Source organism: Dysidea avara, chromosome 12, assembly GCF_963678975.1.
Source record: "Dysidea avara chromosome 12, odDysAvar1.4, whole genome shotgun sequence".
NCBI classification, from domain to species: Eukaryota; Metazoa; Porifera; class Demospongiae; order Dictyoceratida; family Dysideidae; genus Dysidea; species Dysidea avara.
This window is the reverse complement of record NC_089283.1, coordinates 15,766,619-15,791,115: the sequence shown is the minus strand read 5'-3', so window position 1 is coordinate 15,791,115 and position 24,497 is coordinate 15,766,619. Positions and strand designations below refer to the sequence as shown.

The following is a 24,497-nucleotide window of genomic DNA, read 5'->3' as shown; positions in this document are numbered from 1 at the left end:
AGTGTCTGCTACTCTGACTAATTCTACTGCTTTTTGACAATCATCACATCAGCATCTCCCGAAGCATGGTATACTTTGCAATTTCTTTCCAAGAAGCAGCTAAGCATATTAATTGACTGCTACTTGTTGGTGCTGTTCAAAAAAAGTACCCTTCTTCATGTTCAGCTTCGTATCTTTGGTGAACGACATGTGAGAAGTCATCAACAAAAGATATGATACATCTGAGGAGGGCCAAAGGATACTCCGGAGTGGCTGTGTCATTCACCAAAGATACGAAGCTGAACATGAAGAAGGGTACTTTTTATTGAACAGCACCAACAAGTAGCAGTTCATTAATATGCTTAGCTGCTTCTTGGAAAGAAATTGTAAAGTATACCATGCTTCAGGAGATGCTGATGTGATGATTGTACAAAAAAGCAGTAGAATTAGCCAGAGTAGCAGACACTGTGCTAGTTGGTGATGACACCAATCTTCTTGTATTGTTGTGTTATCATGCCTGCTTGGAATCACACAACACATTTTTCAAACCAGAGCCAAAAAAAGCCACTATGAAACCCAGGGTGTGGAACATAACTGCTGTCAAAGAGAAACTTGGCTTTGAAATATGCTATATACAACATTCTCTTCCTGCATGCAATACTTGGATGTGGCACAACACCACAGCTATATGACATTGGGAAAAAAGTCGAGTAAATAATTTCAAATGCAGGCCAAAGTGTTCAGTGCAGTAGCATCTACACCAAATGACATCGTGGCTGCAGGAGAGCAAGCACTAGTGGATTTATACAGTGGAAGTCCAAAGGAAGGATTAAACTCTCTCCACTACAAGCGTTTTTGTGAATAGGTAGCTAGAAACACTACAGTTGTTCTTCCATAAATTTTGCCACCTACTTCAGCTGCTGCTAAATATCACAGTTTTTGTGTATAATTCCAAACACAAGAGTGGAAAGGTGATGCCAGTGAAATGTAGCCAACTGCATGGGGGTAGAAAGACTATGATGGAAAACTGATGCCTGTGCTAACTGATCTATCGCCTGCTCCAGATAAGCTGTTGAAAATGATTAGATGTAACTGCCACACTGACTGCAGCAGCATGAGATGCACTTGCAAGAAATACAAGGTGAAATGCTCTTCTGTTTGTGGCAACTGCAAGGGAACAGGCTGCACCAACTCAGATATCTCAATCCATGAAGAAGATGATACAGATACCAACACTGAATGAAAGCGAAACTTACCATTTATATACACAAGAGAATAGATTTTCCCCTACCACGGCCATGGTTAACGTGTGTCATTGTGTATGTACCTAATTTAACTTGTACAATGTCAGGTTTGGAGTTGTAAAGAATTAAATCCATCTTCATGACAATGGAGAATGAAAAAAATCGAATTGTATATAAAGCTATGCTATTTTTCGGTTTCCATGGTAACATATGCACCTTCTAGTCTTCATTATGACCCTCTGTTATGAAAATAGTCCCTTGCCATGGGAAAACTATAATTAGACAAGCAATAAATAGCTTAAACCAAAATTTAATTAAGTGCGTGGGCGGGACTAAATAATGTTAGTTTTGTCCAGTAAAATGATGATAACTTTAGAACAGATTAAGCTATGAATACCAAACAAGTGTCATCTTGCTCCTTATAGTGAGAGCAATCATTTGATACCAAATATAAATAGTTTGGATAATGTACAGCTGAAATAGAAGCACAAATCCTATTTTTTTGCTAAAAAATGGCTTAAAAGGTCATGCAAAAGGTCACTTTCCCCTTATGGGATTTTCCGGGACTTTTGATATGTTATAGAGCACATTTTTCTGTGCTAGAAACTGTTGAAACCATTTGTGCTGCAATTAGTTTAAGGTCAAACCATAAAATGACTGGACTACAAGTCTAGCTGATTTTAAATGTGGAATTAGATAGTTTATTCATGTAGCTGTGTGTCCTGGATGAAAAATTGAATCTGCTGACATGGGCGATAAGACCGGTTTTCTCAGACTGGGTGACACATGTACACAAACATCACATTGCATGCTGTACACTATACGCGCATGCAATACATGTTCCATGTTTACAGTATATCAAATGTTGCATCTCACAATGGCCTCCAGGAAGACAAAGGTACCTCCATGATACACCCATTGTAGCTGTTGCTAGTAGACAAAAAGGTGTGTCTTGGGCTGAAGTGACCAAAAACAGTGAATAAATCATTCCCTTAAGATTACCATAGTTCTAGGCATCAGTCAGTCAGTCTGTTAATCACATTGAGTTAATAGGAATGTGTTGGGAGTGTTTGAGGTGGCTCTGAAGTCACCAATACTGCCAGGCTGTCATGAAGGAAAAGTAATGTTGATTTTTGGTGATATTGGGCAGAAAATTCTAAACCCTTGTAACCCCTATTTATTACTACCATGCATTCTGTATATGAAGTTTAAATGCAATTCTACATGTGTGTGTGTGTGTGTGTGTGTGTGTGTGTGTGTGTGTGTGTGTGTGTGTGTGTGTGTGTGTGTGTGTGTGTGTGTGTGCATGTGCATAAGTTAATAAACTATTTTTCAGCTGGAGTACCTCCATTACCAAGTTACAGTAACATAGTCATTATAAAATGTGGACTATACATACATGAATTTATATAGGTACATACAGTGCTAATTATGTGTAATTTTTTTCTCTCTGTAGTTCCCAGCGAAGTCCTGTCATCCCCTTCAAACATGAGTGTACAAAATGGGTCAACATTTAACATATCATTTGACTATTATGCTGTACCCCCACCAAACTTCACATGGTATATTAATGATGAGTTTTATATGACAAAGATTGGTACAATAAATAATGGTACACACACTATGACGTTCACTAATGCTAGCCAAGGATGGTATCAATGTGTGCTTAAGAATAGCTTTGGAATTGATGAGTACAGTGTGTTCATTAGTATCGAAGGTATGCATAGCCTTAATACAATCCATCATGTGTTATTGTTGTGTTTTATAAACATGCATCATGTAATATGTTAAGGTTAATTTTATAAACATGTGTTTTTAACTGCAGATACAGGTACTCAAACTCCTTCAGGTACTCCAACTCCTTCAGATACTTCAAATACTCTAGGCACCATTTATTTCCAAGTTGTATACTTTTCTATGCAGATTCTTTTCTAGCTGCTATTATTATACCAATTGTTGTTGCCTTGATCATGTTTGTGTTCATTACAGTACATCAAATGTTGCACCTCACAATGGCCTCCAATGGCCTTCTCAACATACTATTGTGGATACAACTTGTATGAAGCAAGTGTACATTCAATATACATACATACATTGGTACAAACTATTAATCCATCTAGCCACATTGATTCCAGGTACGTATATTAAAACCTGGGATTTTATTTCCTTTCTGCATTTTTGACCCGGCCTGTAAATGAATAGTGTGAGACTAGGTATTTATAGGTCTAAGTGATGCCAAGTGATTAATCGAATTTGAGTAATGGCAGAACACCAAATTGGATGGCAGCAGGATCAAGGCTGCCTAGGTCCAGCCATGGATTTTCCACCTTTTCAAGCTCACTTTATTTAAAATCTTATACAGGCTATAGAACCAGGTGTCCTACAGACCTTCAGCACTTGTAAATGAATAAATAATTCAAATAAATAATAACGATAAGCTTAGAGGACCTTTGTACAGTGTATTAACTACATGTAGTCAAGGCCTAATAGGATAGGAAAACAATTGTTTGGTACATAACTGCATACAAGTGGACTCGCACAGACTACTGACACAATCACTCACAGCACCTTCATCCCTCAGATGGCTCTGAACTTAATGTTAATAAGTTTGAAATAACAGCATGGGAAAGTATTAAAACCACTAACAGTAAACTCTATTAATAGCCCGAGCTTCTATTAAGATGAGGTGTTTATTTTCCAATTGTGCTGGAAGCCTTCTAACTTGTAATCAAAGCATGCAGGAATGTATTTAAATGCAGCTTTTATACGAAGGTATACGCTATGTATTTGTATATCTATCATTAAGTGCACAGTAGTAAAATGTGAATCTTGACAAATCCAATCCTCTGTACAAATCCAATTCTTTGCTTGTAGCATTTGCTATTGGCCTAAAAATTTTACACAATTCTTTCATTGCAATATGCGATAACAGGTCAAAATTTGAAAGTGATATAGGATACACTTACATTGAGTTATAGTCCTTTAAAGTCACAAATCTGGATGTGTGTGGAAGCCTGGTTTTATTAAATCCAGTCGCAAATACAGTATAATACTCACAAAAATGGTTTATATCCAAAGGCTAGTGCTAAAATGCATTATAGAATTGTTAACAATGTGTACAATACTGAAATAACTACATATGTTATAAAGTGTACATTGTAGGTCCAACTATCACAGAAGCTCCTGTCAACATTGTAGACACATTAGAAGGTAGTGTGACATTCACTTGTACTGCTACTGGTATACCACTACCTAACATAACATGGAGTAGTGATAGTAATGACAGTATTGCAGCCACTTCGAATAAGATTCTTGGTAATATTACAATACAGTCAAATTTAACGTTATCAGTTTTGCAAAGAGATGATTTTATGAACTACACTTGTACTGCTGTTAACGAGTTTGGTATTGACAGTAGAACAGCAGTTCTGGGAAGTAAGTTGTTGGTGTCTTTTGTTGACAGTATATGTGACTATATTTTGCAAAATCAACCACATGAGCACAAAAGCATAAAATAGATAACACTAGCAGGAAGATGTTGTACTATCAGGCTATCAATTCCCGTACCTTCAACTATTCTGCTTTTGGCAGATGGCTTTCTGTATAACCATGCCAGAGAGGTCTACATCTCTGTGAATTCTGGAGAGAGGTCAAACACTCAGGACAGGTGAGCAGAGAGATGAGTGCATCTCTTTTGTAAGACGTCACCTCATGAACTGCCTCTGAAAGACTGTTTTGTGGCCTGGTGCCTCAATTACTTCCATTTTGAAGTCAATATCTGTTGCCCACACCACCACCACCACCACCACCCCCCCACCCTTTTGTTGACTAAATAAATGATACAAAAACACCTACAAGGGCAAATCCCAAGGTTTGGAAAGAGGGAATGCACCATGGCAGTAGGTACGTATGAGTGGTGGGCCTGGGGGATTGTGCATGCTCCACAGAAGCTAGATGTTTACACTGAAAATTTTGTACAATGTAGTTTTTGTATACAAATATCTAAATTGTACTATAGTAAACCATACTTTCTGATTGGTCTATGAGTGCAGTGTAAGGGTGGTTATTGGTAGTTCAAATATTTCACATTTCACATTCAGTGGTGATTTTCATAAGTAGAGTACGGTGTGTATGACACTAAAGTGTGTTGTGCTAATATCCAAAGGGTTTAGTGTAAAATTAGCATTTTCAGCACCATGCATATGCCATGGGCACATTTAACCTACTGGGAACACTTGGAGGATTCTCTATATGTGACTGGATTTGACAAAACCAGGCTTCCACACACATCCAAATTTGTGGGACCATAACTCAGTATAGGAGTAAGCTATCACTTTCAAAGTTTGACCTGTTATTATTCAATGCAGTGAAAGACTTTTGTCAAAATTGTAGGTCAATAGCCTACTGAGAGGTCAAGTTACAAGCGGTTACAGTTGAAGAAATGGATATGTGTGGAAGCCTGGTTTTGTCAAATCCAGTCACATATTTACATTGTATGTAGTGACTGTTCTATTAGAGTATCTTGATCTTCATGAAATATCAGGCTTGAGGATGGGTACTGGTGGGGAGTAGGTACATTCCCTTTGTGTCCAGAGTCATTTAAATGTGGAGGGTGCGCTTGCTCACTGTGAACCGCCTTGGATCCATTCCTGACTCATGATCAAAAGTGTCGAAACTCTAAAAAGATTTTCTTGGCCACTAGATACTCTTGAAAGTCATGACAGCTCTATAGATTCTGTATGTGTGACTTCCAGGGCTAATGAGTTGCAAACCTTATTTTTTTGTGAGTCAAAAATGCACAGGGTGATTTTCAATCACATGCAACCATCAGTCTTCAATCATATGACAACTCCCAACTTGCTTGGTATCTCATAAACCTCCATTAAACATTTGCTGGTCCTCAGGAATGTCAGAGTAACAAATGCATATCTTCAGCCTTCTCTCTGGATCATGTGAGCTCATATGAGATCAATCTTATCCTTTATGCAACTGAATTTTGTGAAATCAATCATATGGCGCAAACGCTTATGATGAGATAACCACCAGAAAAAGATACTGCACTATCAAACTAATAATTCTTCTAACTATCAGACTAACAATTTCCACACTAAACTTGTCTTCTACTCTTTGGATCTATACAGTTTTCTGGTGCTGCATGACCACTCCACTTGTGTCTGGTGAGATTTCCCCCAATGAACTACCACTGACAGACTGTTTTGTGGTATGGTGCCTTCGATTACCACCCTTATCCATTTTGAAGTCTATATCTGTTGCCCACCCCACCACACCCACCTTTTGAGGACTTGTGATACAGCAACACTTTTGATCTAAAATGATGAGTAACTATGTTACTGGATTCATAATCTATAAGGTCATAAAGAGTTCCATCACTGGTGAAAATTCTTAATCTGTAGTTGCCAGGGCTGGTGAGTTACACTACTTTCTGTGAATCAGCAATGCTCCCATGCAAGAGATTTTCCAAATTCTGTTGCTATAATAATTATTATGACATCAGTATTGCCAAGTGCTGTATTGAAGTATTGTTAAAGTCAGAAGTAGGGATCCATGCTGTATGTACATAGTACTTGTAATGGCACAAAACCATATTAATAGTAGTGTAGGATAATGTTCAATTCGAAATTATGCTATATCCCAGTGAAGCCATGCTTCAAAAAGTTTGCTAGAACTGTTTGCAATAGCTACCATACAGTCCAGTAAGGTGTTTAATTATGATAATAAAGAAGTGTTTATTACAAACAATTAAACACCAAACACTTATGAATGCTTCACTTCCTCTGCAAACAATGTTGGCTATAAAATGTGGGTAACAGGAAAGCAGGAATGGAAAATTGGAATGAGAATGACCAACAGAAAAATTCCTGATACAAGTTATCATCAGTATTCAGGGTGGATTTTGCAGCAAAATTCTTTGTTGAATCCTTCTGCTAAAATAATTTAAACACTCTAATGGAGCAGTTACCTGCATTAAAATACTCTAATAGAACAGTCAAGGATGTTTTGTTAATTATTCCATAATTATAGGGACCTGCATTGAAAGGTGATGAAAGTCTATGTTTACTTGATGGACTATAGATTAATTATATAGGTTGTCAACAGTGAAAGCTAGCTACTCCCTTGAAACCAAAAACATTTTACAAAGTATTCTAGCTATATAGTTACCTGACATTGCCTAGACTGTATTTAGATGTGGTAAGTTGTACTTACAGCCTCAGGGTAAAGGCCACATGATAGCATGCAGTAATTTGCTAGCTCATCAGGCTGAAGTGGCTTCATTAGGAGGCTCAATGACTGTTCAAAGTGCCCTTAGCCTCCTTTATAGAGCACCAACTTGACAAGCATGCTGCAGCTGTCCCATACAGTATGTAATTTTTATCCTGAGACCGCAGGTATAACATTCCACACTGCAGGAACTGTAATGTTTATCAGAATACATTGTAAAGTTTAATAGTTGATTTTCAGTGTTAATGGTTTTAATGGAGTAGCTAGCTTTCAGTGCAGACAACTTAGCTAGCTGTGTACTCTAGTTGTAGCACTACTTGGTATTAGCTGTCCTTGTGCATTAATGTCTACCATGTCAAATGGTAATAGTCCAGCTGCATGTAAGGCCTTAGGAATGCAATCAGTTTTAATTGCTCGTTGTGCAACTACTGGATGACCATAAGTACATTGAAGTCATTGGGAAATGATAATAACCTACAGTAAAACTTCCGTTACTTACAAAGTATACAGTATGTTCCAATTTTCAGTACATGGAAAGAAACTACATTGATTTCTCTGTTGTTTTGCAGCTATCCACTGTAATAGGACAAAAGATGAAGTTAGAAATGTTAGCTTAAAATACTTGGATATCTCCTTTAGATTCTAGGTACCAATAGATTGTGTCTGTGGTTGTCTATTTCCCAATAGTTTTTGTACAACCTAACCACAGCATCCAGTAGTTGTGCAAAAATTATTAAAAGATGAATTAAATACTTTCTCTTGCATGCAACTGTTCTATTTGGGATGAAACATTCTTGACTGCTCTATTAGAGTATTTTAATGCTAAGTGGCTGCTCTATTAGAATGTTTTGATCACTTTTAGAACCTCTCTACTAATGAAGGATTTTATGTAATTGCTGTGCCATCAATATAATTATTGTGTGCACGTTTGTTGTACACAAGTAAAAAAACAGTGTGCTGCCAGCATATCGGTGTTTCTTATGAGGAAAATGTTACACATAGGAGCTTCATCAACTTGACACTTCTTTTTCTGTATGTACACTGATGAAAAAAAATTCACATGATATCATTTTGTGTAGGATCTGACCCTTCCAAAATAGGGCATGTGGGCATATAAAATTTGTCTACTTTTAAATGTTTCCATCACTCATAACTTTTTGTACCATCATGCTATGGCCTTGAAAATTTCAGCATGTATTAAACAATCAAAGTGCTTCATATATACTTAAAGTTGCAGAGTGCAAATATTCTATTCCTGTACTGAGGTATGCCCTGTTGTGTGACAGAGTGTAGTTGGTTACCACATGCCTTATTTTCGTAGGCCCAGTCACATTTTATCCAGTGTATTTCAATAAAATATAAAACTTTTGAAACATAGTGATTTTTGAACAACTAGTCACATGTGACTTTTCTTGATGCTACTTAATATAATACCGAACCTTTATATTATGTAGCTATATACAGCATCTAACATACATTATTGTTGACTAGTGATTCCAAAGATATTACAAGGACCTCACTCCATATCAAAACTGCAGGGAACAGATGCTAATTTTAATTGTTCAGCTAGTGGTATTCCTCCACCAACTATTTTGTGGACATTTACAAATAATGACAATGAAGTTACTCCACTCACCAGCATCAGAAATAACAAAGCCAGTGAAAATGTTACGAGTGAAGTAGATCTGTTTGATGTAACAGAAGATGACTTTGGAACTTATTCCTGTATTGCATTAAACATATTTGATACCGTTGCTGAAGTAGCAACATTAGTGGTGAAGTCTAGTAAGTTTACTGTTATATTTGTAATGATTGCATTGGCATATGCATTGTTTTTCATTTTTGCAAAATTGTTACTCAGCAAAAGCCACACCCTTCTATGTACTTTGCTGTATGTTTTTAGCATGAATACTAAAATTCCGCAAAGTCTATTTAGCATCAAGCAGGGGTATATCCAGGGTGGTTTCCAAATTTGGTAAGTCTAGGAGTGCAGCACCCAGCCACTGAAAGATTTGAATGTCAAAGTTAACTAGATTTGTGATTTCATGGATACTGTTTTCAATTATAATTATGCTTGGTTCCCTTTAAGTCCTAAATGTTAATCAATAATGATTATCATACAGTAAAATAGTATCATATAGTAGTACGATGGTACTGGGTAGTAGGGACCACAAAGGTTTCACATGAAAAAAAGCACCCAAAAACCAGTCTCACTTTTCCCTGACAATGAAGAAGCAGTATTGGTTATGTCAGTAAAACTAAGTCCAAACAAGCCTTCAGATCGACCTTCAAATCGACCCAAAATGATTTCAACAAGTTGCTATGGAATTTTTAAAATATTAAATATCTACTGACTGACTGACTGAGTATATAACTGACTGGCTGATGCCTTCAGACAAGCGTACCTTGATAACAGCTAAGGCTAAGAGCTTGATTTTTTCACTGTTTGACATCGCTTCAGCCGGACATGTGCCTTTTGGCATGCCGCAGTACATACAATGCATTTTCATGGACTTACCAATATCCTCCTTTGTGTCCCATTCATCTTTGTTGACAGCGAAGGGTGTTGATTTGGCAGTAGCACATAATGGCTTCCCTTCGTAACGGAAATTGTCTGCATTTTCATAGGGACTACTTTGATTGCAGAGGTGCCTTTCGAAGAGCTCTTGATTCGTAATGCTGTGTAACAGGTTGAACATAGCTGACAATGAAGCATAATGCTGTATGTAACATTTTGAGTGGGCAGATCAAAGGAATTTTGCAGTGTACATATTTGATATTACCCTGCAGCCAGGCCCTGACCACAGGGCATTATACAAATAATGCCCTCACCACAGATAATACACTTTACTATGTTAGTAGTAACCAATTGTACTTAAAACCATATCATTGACTAAAAATTGTAATTGTGGGATTAATTTGTTTTTAATGAAATCATACAATTATCCTAAATCAAATGTTATTGTTTTAAAGCAACTACTGTCAATCTTTAATCGTCAAAGACATCATTAATGTTGATATCTTTAAGTGTCTCTTTAAAGATTTTCTGCTCATCAATAGTCTTCTGTGGAGCTTGATTCATTGCTTGCCCAGACAAAGTAACTGAACATCCAGTAAAAGTACAATTGCTCAATAAAAGCGTCACACTGTCATTCTTTGGCACTGGCAGTTGTGGAACACCTAGTTTGGTAGAAGGTTTGTTTGCACTACTTGCATCTTTCTTGACATTGGTACTAGGTAGTTTACCACCATGAGTCATGACATTTGAGATATCTAACAGCTGAGACTCAGAAGTACGTTCGTATTGACGAAGAGCTTCTAGTGATCGGTGACCAGTTCTTTGTTGAATGAGCTTCTCAGGAACATTAGCATGAAACAAAGTAGTGGTTTCGAATGTCCGAAGACTGTGATTGGTATATCCACCACTAATACCAGCACGCTCACACATTTTTTAATCATCACAGCTAGGGTATTTTTCCAACTGGTGTTTTCTTAAACCAGGGCACAGATGACCCACTGGAAAACTCACTATTTGGTTGCTAATAAAATGCATCATTCTCCAGTGCTGTGTCACGACGCAATACTTCCAAATACTTGTCCAATATCTTTACATGGCATCGCTCTGAATCAGTTTCGTACTGTTTAACAGTATTTTTCTTTGGTTAAGGGACGCAAGCCCTCCTTGGTTATTCTTGGACCCATATTCAGTGTACACATAGCACGAAACTTCTTTGCCATCTATAATATTAGTTTCTCTGGAAAGTTGAGACACCCTTAAATTCCTATGCTCTGCTCCACCTCTTAGGCAAAAGTTTTTGCTATTATAAAAAAACACTGCATTGAACAGACCTGTGGGATTATCCAAACTAAGAATTCCCCTTTCCCAAAGTATATCTTCTTCGTTCTTTGATAACAGTGGAGTAGCTTTTGTGTCCACTCCAATACCTTTGCTGTGCAGCCGTTTGTACACTGCATCACACACATTTCTTAGAGGACGAAATACAATATCTTGCAAAAAATAGATCTCCTTAGTAGGTCGCATCTTTCTTATATGTCGCTGCACTCCTGACAGCAGCAAATATATGCTACGCGGTGTGTATTGGCCCCCATCAGCTTTATGCACTTCGGTAATTTGGGAACGAAAGACTTCGGAGGACAAGCAATGAGAGACTTGCTTACAACTTCCAAGCAGTTGCCGACTCATCACATTCCAAAAAGGTGTCAAAATACCACAACTACAGGTGGTACAGCAACGTAGCCTGAACGTACATGTTTAATGTCACAATCGAAAGTCAAGATCTCTCATTTAAATAAAATTGCTGCTACAGCGGTTAACTCTTAGCAGCTAGCTAAGAAGTGTTACATAGTAGTTGTAACATGGGCACTTGTGGTCTGCCTGATATGTCTACCTTCAGCCCTCGGGCCTGTGGCCCTTGGGCTGAAGGTAGACATATCAGGCAGATCACTCGTGCCCATGTTACAACTATAAAGTAACAGGTTGAACATAGCTGACTGAGTGTGGCGCTCGACTAGACATTGGGTCGCCTGCAGTTCGAATCCTGGGGTAGGAGGGTTTTTTTTCCTTTCTTTGGTCCTTTTCTGTTTCACCTTATTGTTAGTTAGGTTAAGTAATTATTTAAAGTCTCCAGTTCTTGTTAGGTTAGGTAATCCAAAGGCTGCTGCACATTTTGCTGTCAGACCCTCAGTGCTGGTCACTGTAAAGTACTAATAATAATAATGGATACCTCACTTTTAAGATAATAAAAGATAGCTGGGGTGTGCAATGCCATTTCATTCTTTTGATGCAGTATGCATGGGTTCACCAGTTATAATAATTTTATTTTACAAAAAGTTAACTAGAGTAGGAACCATAGCACATTGATAAAAAGTACTGAAACAAGCTGGAGTAGTGCACGATATTAAATCACAGTAAAAAAATAAAGTGTTATATCCCTACTGTGCATTTTCATTATGGTATCTTGAGCACAGTAGGGATATAACACTTCTTAATGCCAAGGGTTTGTAATCCTACTAATTAGCGTAACTCATAGGTTATCGACCACTACCTATTATCGACCAGGATACCACACCTATTATCGACCAGTCAGTATACGAATAAATACGCAATTATACGGGAAGGTTATCTAGAGACCAACTTTGAGACCTTTGTTACTGTCTGGTCTGGCATAATCCAATGCCTAAATGGAAGCGAACATCTACCGCTAAGAAAGGGTGGAAGACAAGAAATATAATATCGGAAGTACAGCATCTTGGCGCTGTTAAACGCCGCAAACTGTGGGACCCTGAATCTATAACTAGAGCAATAAACGCGGTTATTTCAAAGGAGATGGGGGTGAATAAAGCTGCAGAACAATTTGACGTGCCACGAACTACACTAAAGGACAGAATTTCTGGACGAGTGAAGCATGGAGCGAAGCCTGGTCCACCAGGCTTCCTAACACCAGAGGAAAACCAAGAATTGGTTGATTTCCTAGTAGAGTGCTGCAAAATGGGGAATGGAAAAACAAAGAGGGAAGTAATAGACTGTGTGAAGAGGTTGGTGGAGAAGAAAAGAGCAAAAGAGGGTTTGCAAATGATAAAATTTAATGGAGAAGGATGGTGGTATAAATTTATGAAAAGACATTCCGAATTGTCCCTACGAACCTCAGATCCACTATCACATTGCAGGTTCAATGCAGTAAGCCAGTCAGCGCTAGACCACTATTTTGTATTGCTAAGGAATACCTTGGAGGTGAATGGCTTGATAGATAAACCCAGTTACATCTATAATATGGATGAGTCGGGCATGCCACTTGACCATAAGCAGCTGAAACGTGTTGCACTTAAAGGGATCAAAAAAGTTCATGGACCATCTTCGGGGAACAAGGCACAAATAACAATCTTAGCCTGTGCAAATGCTGTAGGCACTATGATACCACCAATGGTGATTTTTAAGGGGGAACGCTTGAACTATGAATGGACTAGAGGTGAGGTACCAGATACAAAATACGCAATGTCACCCCAAGGGTGGACAGACCACGAGCTGTTTTTTGAGTGGCTGAGTAAACAGTTCACAAAAAGTATTCCACCTTCTTGACCTGTGTTGTTACTTTTAGATGGCCATTCCTCCCATTTTACTTTGGAGGCTATAAAGTTTGCAGCTGAAAATGAAATTATTCTTTTTTGCTTGCCACCCCATACCACTCATGTCGCTCAGCCTCTTGATGTGAGCTTTTTTGGCCCTTTAAAAAAGCATTGGTCTAGAGTTTGTCATGAGTACATGGCCGACAACCCTGGTAAAGTGGTCACCAGATTTCAGTTCTCATCACTTTTCAACAAGGCTTGGTTTTTGTCTATACAACCACATACAATTGTATCCGGATTTCGAAAGGTGGGTGTTTATCCATTCAATTCCACTGCCATCAAGCCATATGATAATTCTTCAATATCTAATAAGATACCAGAAGCAACACCAGTAATGATGCCAGCAGTGACACAGCCCAATGAACGTTCAAGTGTTTCACAAGATGGGTTTAGTGAACACAATCTAGAAGAAAGTGGTCCGGGACTATCACCTGTTTCATATAGTGAGGAGCAAATTGAATTGTTTCAAAGAAGGTATGATAATGGCTACAACATTTATGACGATCAAATGTATGTGTCATGGCTACAGCAACAACATCCAGATGACCTTCCAGAGAATTTGCCATCGAGCACCACCATAGAGACATAGGTAAATGGGGAGCAAGTTGAACCACTGAACTGTAATACTAGTACCGAAGATGACAGTACAGTAGACAAGGAAAATGAAGTGCCATCACCAGAACAGCCTATGGACAGTACAGTAGACAAGGAAAATGTAGTGCCATCACCAGAACAGCCTACGTACAGTCTTTCAGCTAGTCTAGCAAATACCAGAGTGTTTGTGTCAGAGCTTCGGGAAATTTTGGGTGAAAGAAGAGTAGTATCAAAAGCATCCACCAAATCTAAATCAACTGCTAGAGTGCTCACAAGTGCTGAGTCTTTAGCACTTCTAATTGAAAAGGAAAAGAAGAAAAAGGAAGAAGAGGAACAGAAAGCAAAGAGAAAAGAGGAGCGAGATAGAAAACGACAAGAGAAAGAAGAAGAAAAGAAAAGAAAAGTTGAATCGAGAAGAAAGAAGGATGAAGAGAGAGCAAAGCAAAGAGGACAGAAACACAAGAGGTCTGCAAACAAGACACAGAAGGCACCAGTGGTAGCTGAGCTATCTTCTGACTCAGAAGTAGAAGACGAAGATCAATATGGTGTACAAGACAAAGAAATTTCTAGTAATGAATGTGCCGTATGCTTTGGGTTATACCAGGATGATTTGTCAAGTGCTGGGAAGCTGATGAGGGAGTGGGTTGAGTGTACTAATGAACGGTGCAAGAAGTGGATGCACAGCCAGTGCTTACAAGTTAACAATGACTTGTATATATGTGGAATCTGTAAATATAAATTTAGCTAATTTGTGTGTGCATAACTCTTGAACTATAGGTTCAAATGGATTCATTTTTTAGGTGTAGACCCTTCTCGTAATAGTGGTTAGACTGTTTGCATAGTTGTATTGCTTCATGAAATTCATAGCGATCTATTACCAGTTTCTTGGAAAAAGTCGATAATAGCTAATTGGAATATACACGTAAGTCGATAATAGATAGAGACGGTCGATAATAGATGAACGTACGCCCTTAGCTATAATCACCACTGTATTTGCGTAGTTTTAATTGTGGGAATGATATTTAGCAGATGTATTAGGCGTTACTTTATCTAGTTGTGTTGAAATTTTCACTGTTCTACGACGTTGTATGGCTGATTTATGACGTGAGAAACGTTAACTGGTCGATAACCGGTGAGTTACGCTATCACTGTAAATTCAGAAGTATGAAGTTTATACTAGTGGTATGCTATCTGTGGTCACTTAGAATGATTCACATACTTCAGAAGTGTGATCATCATACTGAGGAAGCATATCATTAGTAAGAACTTCATACCTCTGAATTTACAGTGATGAACTTGTTTGTCCACTACTGTTCTTCTGAGTTCCATTTTCATGAGCCTGTCACATAGTTATGATAATCTATTGTTTCACAATTAATTTTTTACCCTACCTCTTTTTAAAATTAATTATTTTTAATTGTGCTGTAGTTAATTATACCGTGGTCATTATACCACTCAAGTGTACTCACCTATTAGGTGAAAAGACAAATCTACATTTATCTCATTTGTTATATATATATATACATATCAATGGTGGGTTAAAAGCGTGACCTACATTACTCACAAAACATCATTCATATGGTAGATATCCCTTACTCAGCACTACTCTGAAGAAGCAATTGTGGGTTTTGCTGGTTTTTGGTGACACAATCTCTAGCCATCTAGCTAACTCCGTTAAGGATACCTAGGGTGTTAGTGATATCATATCTAGCCATCTTTCCGATGCCTATAAGTAGGTTATTTCCGCTGTATATTAAGTAAGTACTATAGTTACTATTCTTGGGCCATCTTGTTACATGGTTGAATTGTGATGAGTAAGGACAAACAATTCCAACATCATGAGTGATGTCTAGTTGCTTAGCTACACTATACTAAGCTATAAAATTCGTTTTCTTCAAGAGAACACCTAGCCTACCTGTACCAATATGTTAGAGTCTATTCTGAACTCAAACTCAAACCCACAATGTAAAACCTTGAGGGGCTCAATATTAAGAATCATAGGGAAACAAGTGGTTTGTACTACCTCAGTATCACAAAAGCACTTGTGTCCAGAGGTATGCTTCACCTGATTTAGAAAATGGTGTGGTTGTATTTATACTAGTAGATAGATAGATTGTGTGGGTTGAGTATATAACATCATCATCATGTTATCATATGTTACACAAAATGTATCACTCTCCATATCACACAGTATGGTAGCTAGTACTGTATATTAGGGATCACCTTTTTAACAGAATTTTATTTTGACTGACTAACTATATAACTGATGCCTTCAGACAAGCATAACTCAACAATGGATAAGGCCACAGGCTTGATTTCTTCACTGTTTAATGTTGCTTTGCCTTGAAACGTGCCTTTTATCCAACCGCTGTAAATACATACCATACATGCATCATGAGCTTCCCTTTGTCCTACTTTGTGTGGGCATGGCAAAATTTTTAAACTGCTATGAGTCAAAATTATTCACAAACATTGGTTTGCAATTATTAGAAACCTTTGCAAACAGTTTTGAGATGAAATTGCTAAAGACCATATTGAAGTCCAGACACAAGTTTACAGGGTTGTACTGGCTCCACAGTGGTTGATATGCAGCAACAAACTGTAACAGGCCACCCACGGGTGTACCATTTATATCCCCAAGCCAGGTCCTTACCAAGGACCTTCCTTCAAGCTTGCACACCATCCAACACAATAGCTCTTAAATTCAGCTTTCGGTCCCAGTTATTTTCACTGACAATGCAAGGTGTTGGTTCATGATAATGTGATATAGCTGGCTATCACACTTATTGCCTGTATTTTCCATGGCAACTGACCTGATTACAGGGTCACTTTTCATGTTATTCTTGGTTTGTAATACTGTGTAATAAGTAGAAAATAGCTGAAAACAAAGCGTAATGGCTACATAACATTTCTGTATCAGTAATTGTTTGTTGAGGCACACATTTAATTTCTATGATATATATGCCTAGTGCCATTCTTTCTTTTGATGTAGTATTCATGGGTGCAGTAGTCATAATTATGTTATAAAAAGAAAACAAGCATGCGCAAGTAGAAGGAAAATTTAGGAATTTTAAGTTGGATTAGGGATCAAAGAAAAAAGCCATGAAACAAGGGAATAGCTGAAATGTAATGAATTCAAAACAAGATAGGCTGCAGATATACGTACTAATAGACATTTAATACTTCAGTCTATAACTGTGGCTAATTTAGAGATTAAATGTCCAGTTATTTACTACATCTGAAGGTATAGGCAATGTAACTTATTCCACTACTTTTTAGCTATTCCCTTAATTGCTTTACTACTTTTTTTATCTCTAATCCTACTTAAAATTCCTAATTTTTCCTTTTAAGTTTCTTTTGATTTGAGGTTTCAAAGTGGTATATATGCCCACCCCATATGCTGTATAGTGATACCACTTTAAAATTACAGTACTTGCAATGAAAAATGGAGATTTTTTCAACTCTGGATGGCAATAAATTTTGCAGTTGTGGTGAGACGTTGGTGCCCATAACTGTATGTCTTGTTGCATTGTATAATAAAAAATACTTGATTTCACTATTATGGTTCATTTCTCCCATTACTAACATGTTCTATACACATGTAGTTGAAGGCCCTCCAGCTCCTGAATCAGGTATGTTTTTGAAATATATAAGTCTGTATGTGTTAATATTTATTATAGTCTATTCGCGTTCACCTGAGCCCTCATTTCTTGTTAATAACTCTTGTTACAAGGGCCAGCTGCTCAAACATTTAGTAGCACTGTGAAGCCCTTGAAACACTGGAACTGTTAATGAAAAGTGCTTTGATATGGGCAAGAACAAGTGAGTTATGAGGCTTTAAAAATATCCCATACATTTAGTATTGACAATTCAGGTGCGCAAACTTGTTTATAGCATGAAAACATGCTTGTTTCTGCACAAAACCATTGGGAGTGTACACATGTTCATCTCTTTGATATTACTATATTTAGTGGGGGCTCAGGTGAATGCGTACCGACTATAGATTACAATACTCGGTGCATAGTTGTACATTTTTTTTCATTGTAAAATAATATTTGTATATAAAAACTTGCACAAACATTTCTTACACAAAACATTTTTATACAAGATGGAACTACTCTAATAGAGCTGTCATTCACGTAAATGTTATGAAACTAAATTTTTAATATGAAAATTGTAAGTGAATCACAGTGCGCAATTTCAATAAACTGTCTCTGTGTTGTGCAGAAATAGGTACGAGAAGTAGATTAGATGATTCTGTATTAATGCAAGGTATTATGTGATTACTTAACAACCATTTTATAGCTCTACCATATTTTGATTTAGCAACTTATTAAAATACCTGTCTTTTCAAATGCTGTATCCATTTTTGTACAATTGAGCTGTTTTTAGCTTTACATTTCATTTTGTACATATAGCTACAAGGTGTATAATAAGTAATTTTGACTGAAATACCGACACAAGTTTGTAAGACAAAACTTCAAACTATTTTATTAAAAAGATACGTAATGGATTGAATTACACTGTAGAGATTTTTTGTCATGATGAGAAAAGGTTTCATGTAAGATTAATATCACTCATCAAAGCTGAATAGTATATTAGAATAGCTGACTGCTCTATTAGAGTATCTAATTTCTTATTGACTACTTTACTAGAGTTCTTTTGGTGTTGTTGTTATGATGGTTTAGCATTATATAAACCCAAAAGATTCATAAAACTGATTCACAACTCCATGTGAGTTTATTTCTATTCCTAAAAGTCATGCTCTGAAAGGCTGTGGTTTTTCAAACACAAGAAAATCAAACGTGATTGCCGAGAATGAATACAATGTTATCAGTCAAGCTTGTGTCAGCATAATTTGCATTGGAACATAATAGGCTAGCGGAAGCATCAAACATTATACCAGCATACTCTATAGCAGGTTATATTCAAATGTTTTTGTTACTGGATATTTTGAAGAGATGCTTCTCTTTGAAACTAAATTCTTATAGACCTGCTGTAATTTGCCTCAATTAAAAGTAACTTGCCTTTACATCATCCAATATTCTGAGGCATAGCTATGTATGCATGTTTGTTCATGCATTCAGCTCAGCAGTATTAGTAGGTAAACGTTTGTCATTGCTTTGGTTGGAATTGAAGCTGTCTGCTGCCATTCTAGCAGAGATGCAATCAAGCCAGTGATTAATTAAAATTTGCTCCACTCAAGACTTCTGCAGACCCCAGTCTTCTCTCCAGTGCATAGACGTGGAGTTTATTCCATCAGTAAGTCAAGCATGTGCAGTCCTCATGATTAGTGACACAGACTTCCATTCGGCTAGTTGAAATCCACCCGTACTTCAAATAATGCACTCGTCAACATTTTAACCTTCAAATTAGAGTTTGTCTCTTTTGCAATTTTTTGCTCCTGCTATATACTAATAGGGATGGTTTTTAAGATTTTAATTATAACATGTTCACTCAAAGAAAGCAAAAGTAGACTTTATTACAGCAATTCATGTAATATACGTGTAATATTACAGTTTCTTGTCCAATTATTTACATACACTTTTCAACACTTTGCAGAAGTTGTATATAAATGCTTTGGTAGGGAAGTCACTTACTCTAGTAGTCAGACAATACTGATAAAAATTAGCTCTCACAAACATGAGGTTTGATTTTTGAACATTGGTCAAAAGTATAATAAACTATTTTCATGGAACGTATATACAATTGGCACAAGCCTAATGTTAAGTTTTCACACAATCATATATGCGTGCACTGCTCAGTGAAAAAACACTGACATTAACATCATTTGCTGTACTGGCTTTCCTCAGCTGCACAACGCACCATTTTATAGTACATGTGAAATGTCCAGTTCATCATCCTTACACAAAGCAATAAGATTTATTGCCAGCGAGAAGAATCTGTTGAAGATACTGCATGCTTCCACCAATTAACCATATTATGTACTGCTTAACAGTGCTTTATTATGTTCAAAATCCAGAAAAAAAGTCATGGTGTGCAAATACAACTACCAATGCAAAACCTTATGCACATAACATACAGTAGATTACATTACACAAACATTAGGGTTGGCAGAGGGAGAGACCGGGGGGCGAAGCTCCCACTTGAGTCTGATAAGGATGGTTAATGAAGTAGCTATTATATTTACTCATACTTTTGTATATAGCTTCCACTACTCTTGACACTACTACTACTAGTGCATCTGCAGTGGTTCTATCAACAGCAACTGCAGGTATGTAAATTTAATTAGTGGTACATAGTGGGTACATTGTGTAGTGCAATAAAGTATATGGATATTGTTTGTATATATACTTTTGAGTACATTTTGTTGCAGCCTCTACTCCTACTCCAAGTGATCCACCATCTAACACAAGTAGGTATTAACATGTAACTAATAACAGACGTGTCACTCTTGTTCTCATTACAGAGGGAGAACAAGGGTAGTTGCATTGGTAGTTGCAAATACAACTACCAATGCAAAACTTTATGCACATAACATACAGTAAATTACATTACACAAACGTTAGGGTTGGCAGAGGGAGAGATGGGGGTGAAGCTCCCACTTGAGTCTGATAAGGATGGTTAATGAAGTAGCTATTATATTTACTCATACTTTTGTATATAGCTTCCACTACTCTTGACACTACTGCTACTGGTACACCTACAGTGATTCCACCAACTACAGGTATGTAAATTTATTTAGTGGTACATAGTGGGTACATTGTGTAGTGCAATAAAGTATATGGATATTGTTTGTATATATACTTTTGAGTACATTTTGTTGCAGCCTCTACTACTCCAAGTGATCCACCATCTAACACAAGTAGGTATTAACATGTAACTAATAACAGACGTGTCACTCTTGTTCTCATTACAGGCTCCTCCACACCAACAATCATTATAATCTTATCTATTGCTGCTTTCATCATATTATGTTTTGTAATTATTCTTATTTTCCTTGGAGTTGCTGTGTATAGATGGAGAAGGTACGTACTTTGTGTTAAGTATTTATGTTTTACTATGAACGCTTTGTATGTACTGTAACACAAATTGAGGTTGCACTATTTCTCTCTGATTATACGTAATAGTAAGATTTTGAAATGACACCCTCACTTCACTTGGGCATGACTACATAGCCTAAATTATGAAGAACCCTGTATTTTGAAGTCTAATTTATTCACAATGAAAAAACTTTTATCTTTAATCTTACTAAGCAGTTTAGTTTGCTGTTAAATGAAAATCTACAAGTTAGTACTGAAACCTTGTTTAAGTATCCCTATAAAATCATAAGTATACTTGTATATTTTCCATTCACTAAAAATTATTTTATCAAGTAAGCACTTGTACATAACTTGCAAACCTCCTGTGTTTCAGGACAAAAAAAAAGTTTTCTCCTTATGTTCATGTTTCAACATTACAGTGACTATCTGCAATGCTATCAAAAAAACTCTTGTATACCACTGTGATAATTTAAAAACAAAAAAGTCATCCGCAGTCATGTCGGTCTTGTCTAGTCCCTCATTTTCAGCATTAGCCACATGCATTTCCCACTAACCACATTATAGAACATGTAGCTTACAAATGGCTATGGAACTACAATATTATGATGACTCACTAATTAAACACTGTTGACAGTAACAGTGTAGTACTGTTTAGTAGGGCTCCCCTCTAAAGTGAGCAGCACCCACCAAAACATCTTTATGAAAGATCTTACTGCATCCTTCATCAAACCCAGTATTAAAATGAAAAAAATACAAAATGCTAAATATTGCTTTTAAAATAATCTCCAAACCTGATTTTAGCCTGCCTACCTGCCTGCCCTGCCCTGCCCTGTCCTGCCTGACTGTATGTCTGCCTGCCTGCCTGCCTGCCTGTCCGCCTGCCCGCCTGCCTACCTGCCTGCCTGCCTGCCTACCTACCTACCTACTTTCCTGACCACAGTCACAAGGCTAGAGGCTAAAAAGTAGTACACAGCTACCATTTCATGCTACAATAACAAATTCACATGAGGCATGTGCCTTTTCTGGTTTCCTGCATTTTGCCATCAATATTTACCTTCAATTGAATGGTTGTTGTCTTCTTCCTGCAATGAAACTATACCATAACACTAATTTCCATATCAACACTTCCCTAGAGGAGTGTATTTATAGGATGCAATACTAGTTGATGTACTTATGGACTGGCAGTAGATTCCTTTAGTTGTATGTACAAAGCAATTGGATTGCTATACTAAACACAGAGCTAATGACTATGTCTTTAAATGATTGAGGCAAAGTGACTATGCCTTTAAATGATCAGAACATGATGACCATGCCCCTTAGTTATCTAATCACAATCACTTTGAGGTTTTGCTGTATAAAACAAGACATGGCAACTACACCTTTATCTACTTCATAGCCAGCTCACTTGAGATGAACAACGAGATCAAGTGTCACAGCTACATGATATGTACAGTATACTAATAGAACAAACACACATGCATATCATAGCTATGTATACAGTAACAAAACTAGTGCAATTAATTTCAAATAAAGTAGGTAGCAGTGATATAAAAAAGTAGTGAAACAAGATGTACAATACAACATAGCTATGTGGGATAATCCCTACTTTGGTGCTGAAAAGATGGTGGTAACATGCCAATGTAGGGATTAATAGCTATGAAGTACTATTATTCATAATTGTAGCATAATCTTGTTTTACTACTTTTTGTCACTGGAACTCAATTTAATTTTTAAATTAATTTTTAATTGCACTAGTAGTTTATAGTTCAATTTTGTCTCAAACTATTAATGAATATGTTTATTGTCTTAATGTAGAAAGAGTTTTCTGTCAAAAGATGCTACTAAATACATGGTATGTAAATAAGCATAATTCATTCAATTCTTTGTTACTCACATATGTAACCTACTGTATGTACGTATGTACCATATTACAATATTTCATGTTAATTCTGCTTACCATTTGATGATAAACTATCCTTGGCTTTGTGGTCCATTCCTCATCCACTTGATGTACTCTAGTGTTCATTGAATCCTCTGCCACCCAATTGATGTGGGAGGTGTGCTACCATGGGAAATCTAATGTGAGCCACATCAACACCATTCCTAAAGTTCATAGTTCTTGACTGGGCGAAAATGACCAATCCAAATGGCATAGGCATACACACATGCATGTATTCTAGTGCATTTATAGGGTTATGGTGTTAGTATGTGCATGCTTGTTTAACTTTTAAACTCTGTAGCTGTAACTAGGAGGAGGATTCAAGGGGTTTGGTCAAACCCCTCTCTGACTTTGCCAATTTGGCAGGCTGGCAGATAAGGGAAATAGAAGGGCTGAAAGCTACTTTCAGTAGGCTAACATGAGCTTCACCCTATACACCCTATGGGTGAAGCTGAAAATCTACTTAAAGATTGATATACTCTAATAGAACAATCATGTAATACTCCAATAGAACAATCAAATGTATTATCCTACGTATAAAATGGTCTGACTCTCAGCTTTAAAATAACATATCAGCTGAGACTGAACCCCTTCTAGTCCTTTGTCTATAAGGTATTTATCTGTACACCATTGTTTCTTGCTTACACAATACATTTCCACTTACCTATATATACGCACCCACAGTGGTTAGCTATACCTTCATGTACAGTATATATCTACGCCAAACTTTCGTAGTCCCTAGCCTAAGTAATAGTTAGACTTCAGACCACAGGGGTCTAAGTAATTTGGTAACCCGATGGCCCTGTGTTGTGGCACCTGAGCAAAGCAAAGGCGCTACTACAGAGCCTGAGGGTTACTAAATTACTTAGACCCCTGTGGTCTGAAGTCGAACTTATTTAGATACTGTATGTAGTTGCTGTAGCATACCACTGTTGACAGCAGCTTGTAACAGAGAAATGTAGTGTTAATGTGTAGAAACAAGCCACCACTCCACCCATAACAACAGTTATGCATTTAACATTAATTTTCAGGTGGCGATGCGTTGCTAGCGTTACCAGTGCAGGTGTGCGTAATAAACATAAAAAGGGTCTAACACTTTGCAAATACACTTGTTATAGAGCCATTTATAACATTTGTATAGCACAATTATAACAAAGTTATGCCACAGTTATATGATTGTATATAACAAGGAATATAGCTGACTATAACAGAGTATTGATCTAATACAAGACAGTACCTATAACATAAGACTATCACTGTTATAAGAACTCTAGCATAACTGAAGTATAAATAATAGTTATACGGGCACAATGTGGAGTCTATGACATTTATAAACCCGAAGGCCCTTAGTAG

The 24,497-nt window shown here is 37.1% G+C and overlaps 1 protein-coding gene across 1 annotated transcript in view; it reads left to right on the top strand.

The window, feature by feature from the left end:
- LOC136241684 (uncharacterized) overlaps positions 1-24,497 on the top strand; it is a 111,715-nt gene that overhangs the window by 75,492 nt on the left and 11,726 nt on the right. Inside the window, exons 6-15 of the mRNA XM_066032940.1 lie at positions 2,680-2,940; positions 4,386-4,658; positions 8,955-9,248; positions 17,807-17,833; positions 20,371-20,436; positions 20,539-20,577; positions 20,830-20,889; positions 20,992-21,027; positions 21,082-21,190; positions 23,021-23,057. Coding sequence (XP_065889012.1) covers positions 2,712-2,940; positions 4,386-4,658; positions 8,955-9,248; positions 17,807-17,833; positions 20,371-20,436; positions 20,539-20,577; positions 20,830-20,889; positions 20,992-21,027; positions 21,082-21,190; positions 23,021-23,057 — 1,170 coding nt within the window. The 5' untranslated portion in view covers positions 2,680-2,711. The remainder of the gene's footprint in view (positions 1-2,679; positions 2,941-4,385; positions 4,659-8,954; positions 9,249-17,806; positions 17,834-20,370; positions 20,437-20,538; positions 20,578-20,829; positions 20,890-20,991; positions 21,028-21,081; positions 21,191-23,020; positions 23,058-24,497) is intronic.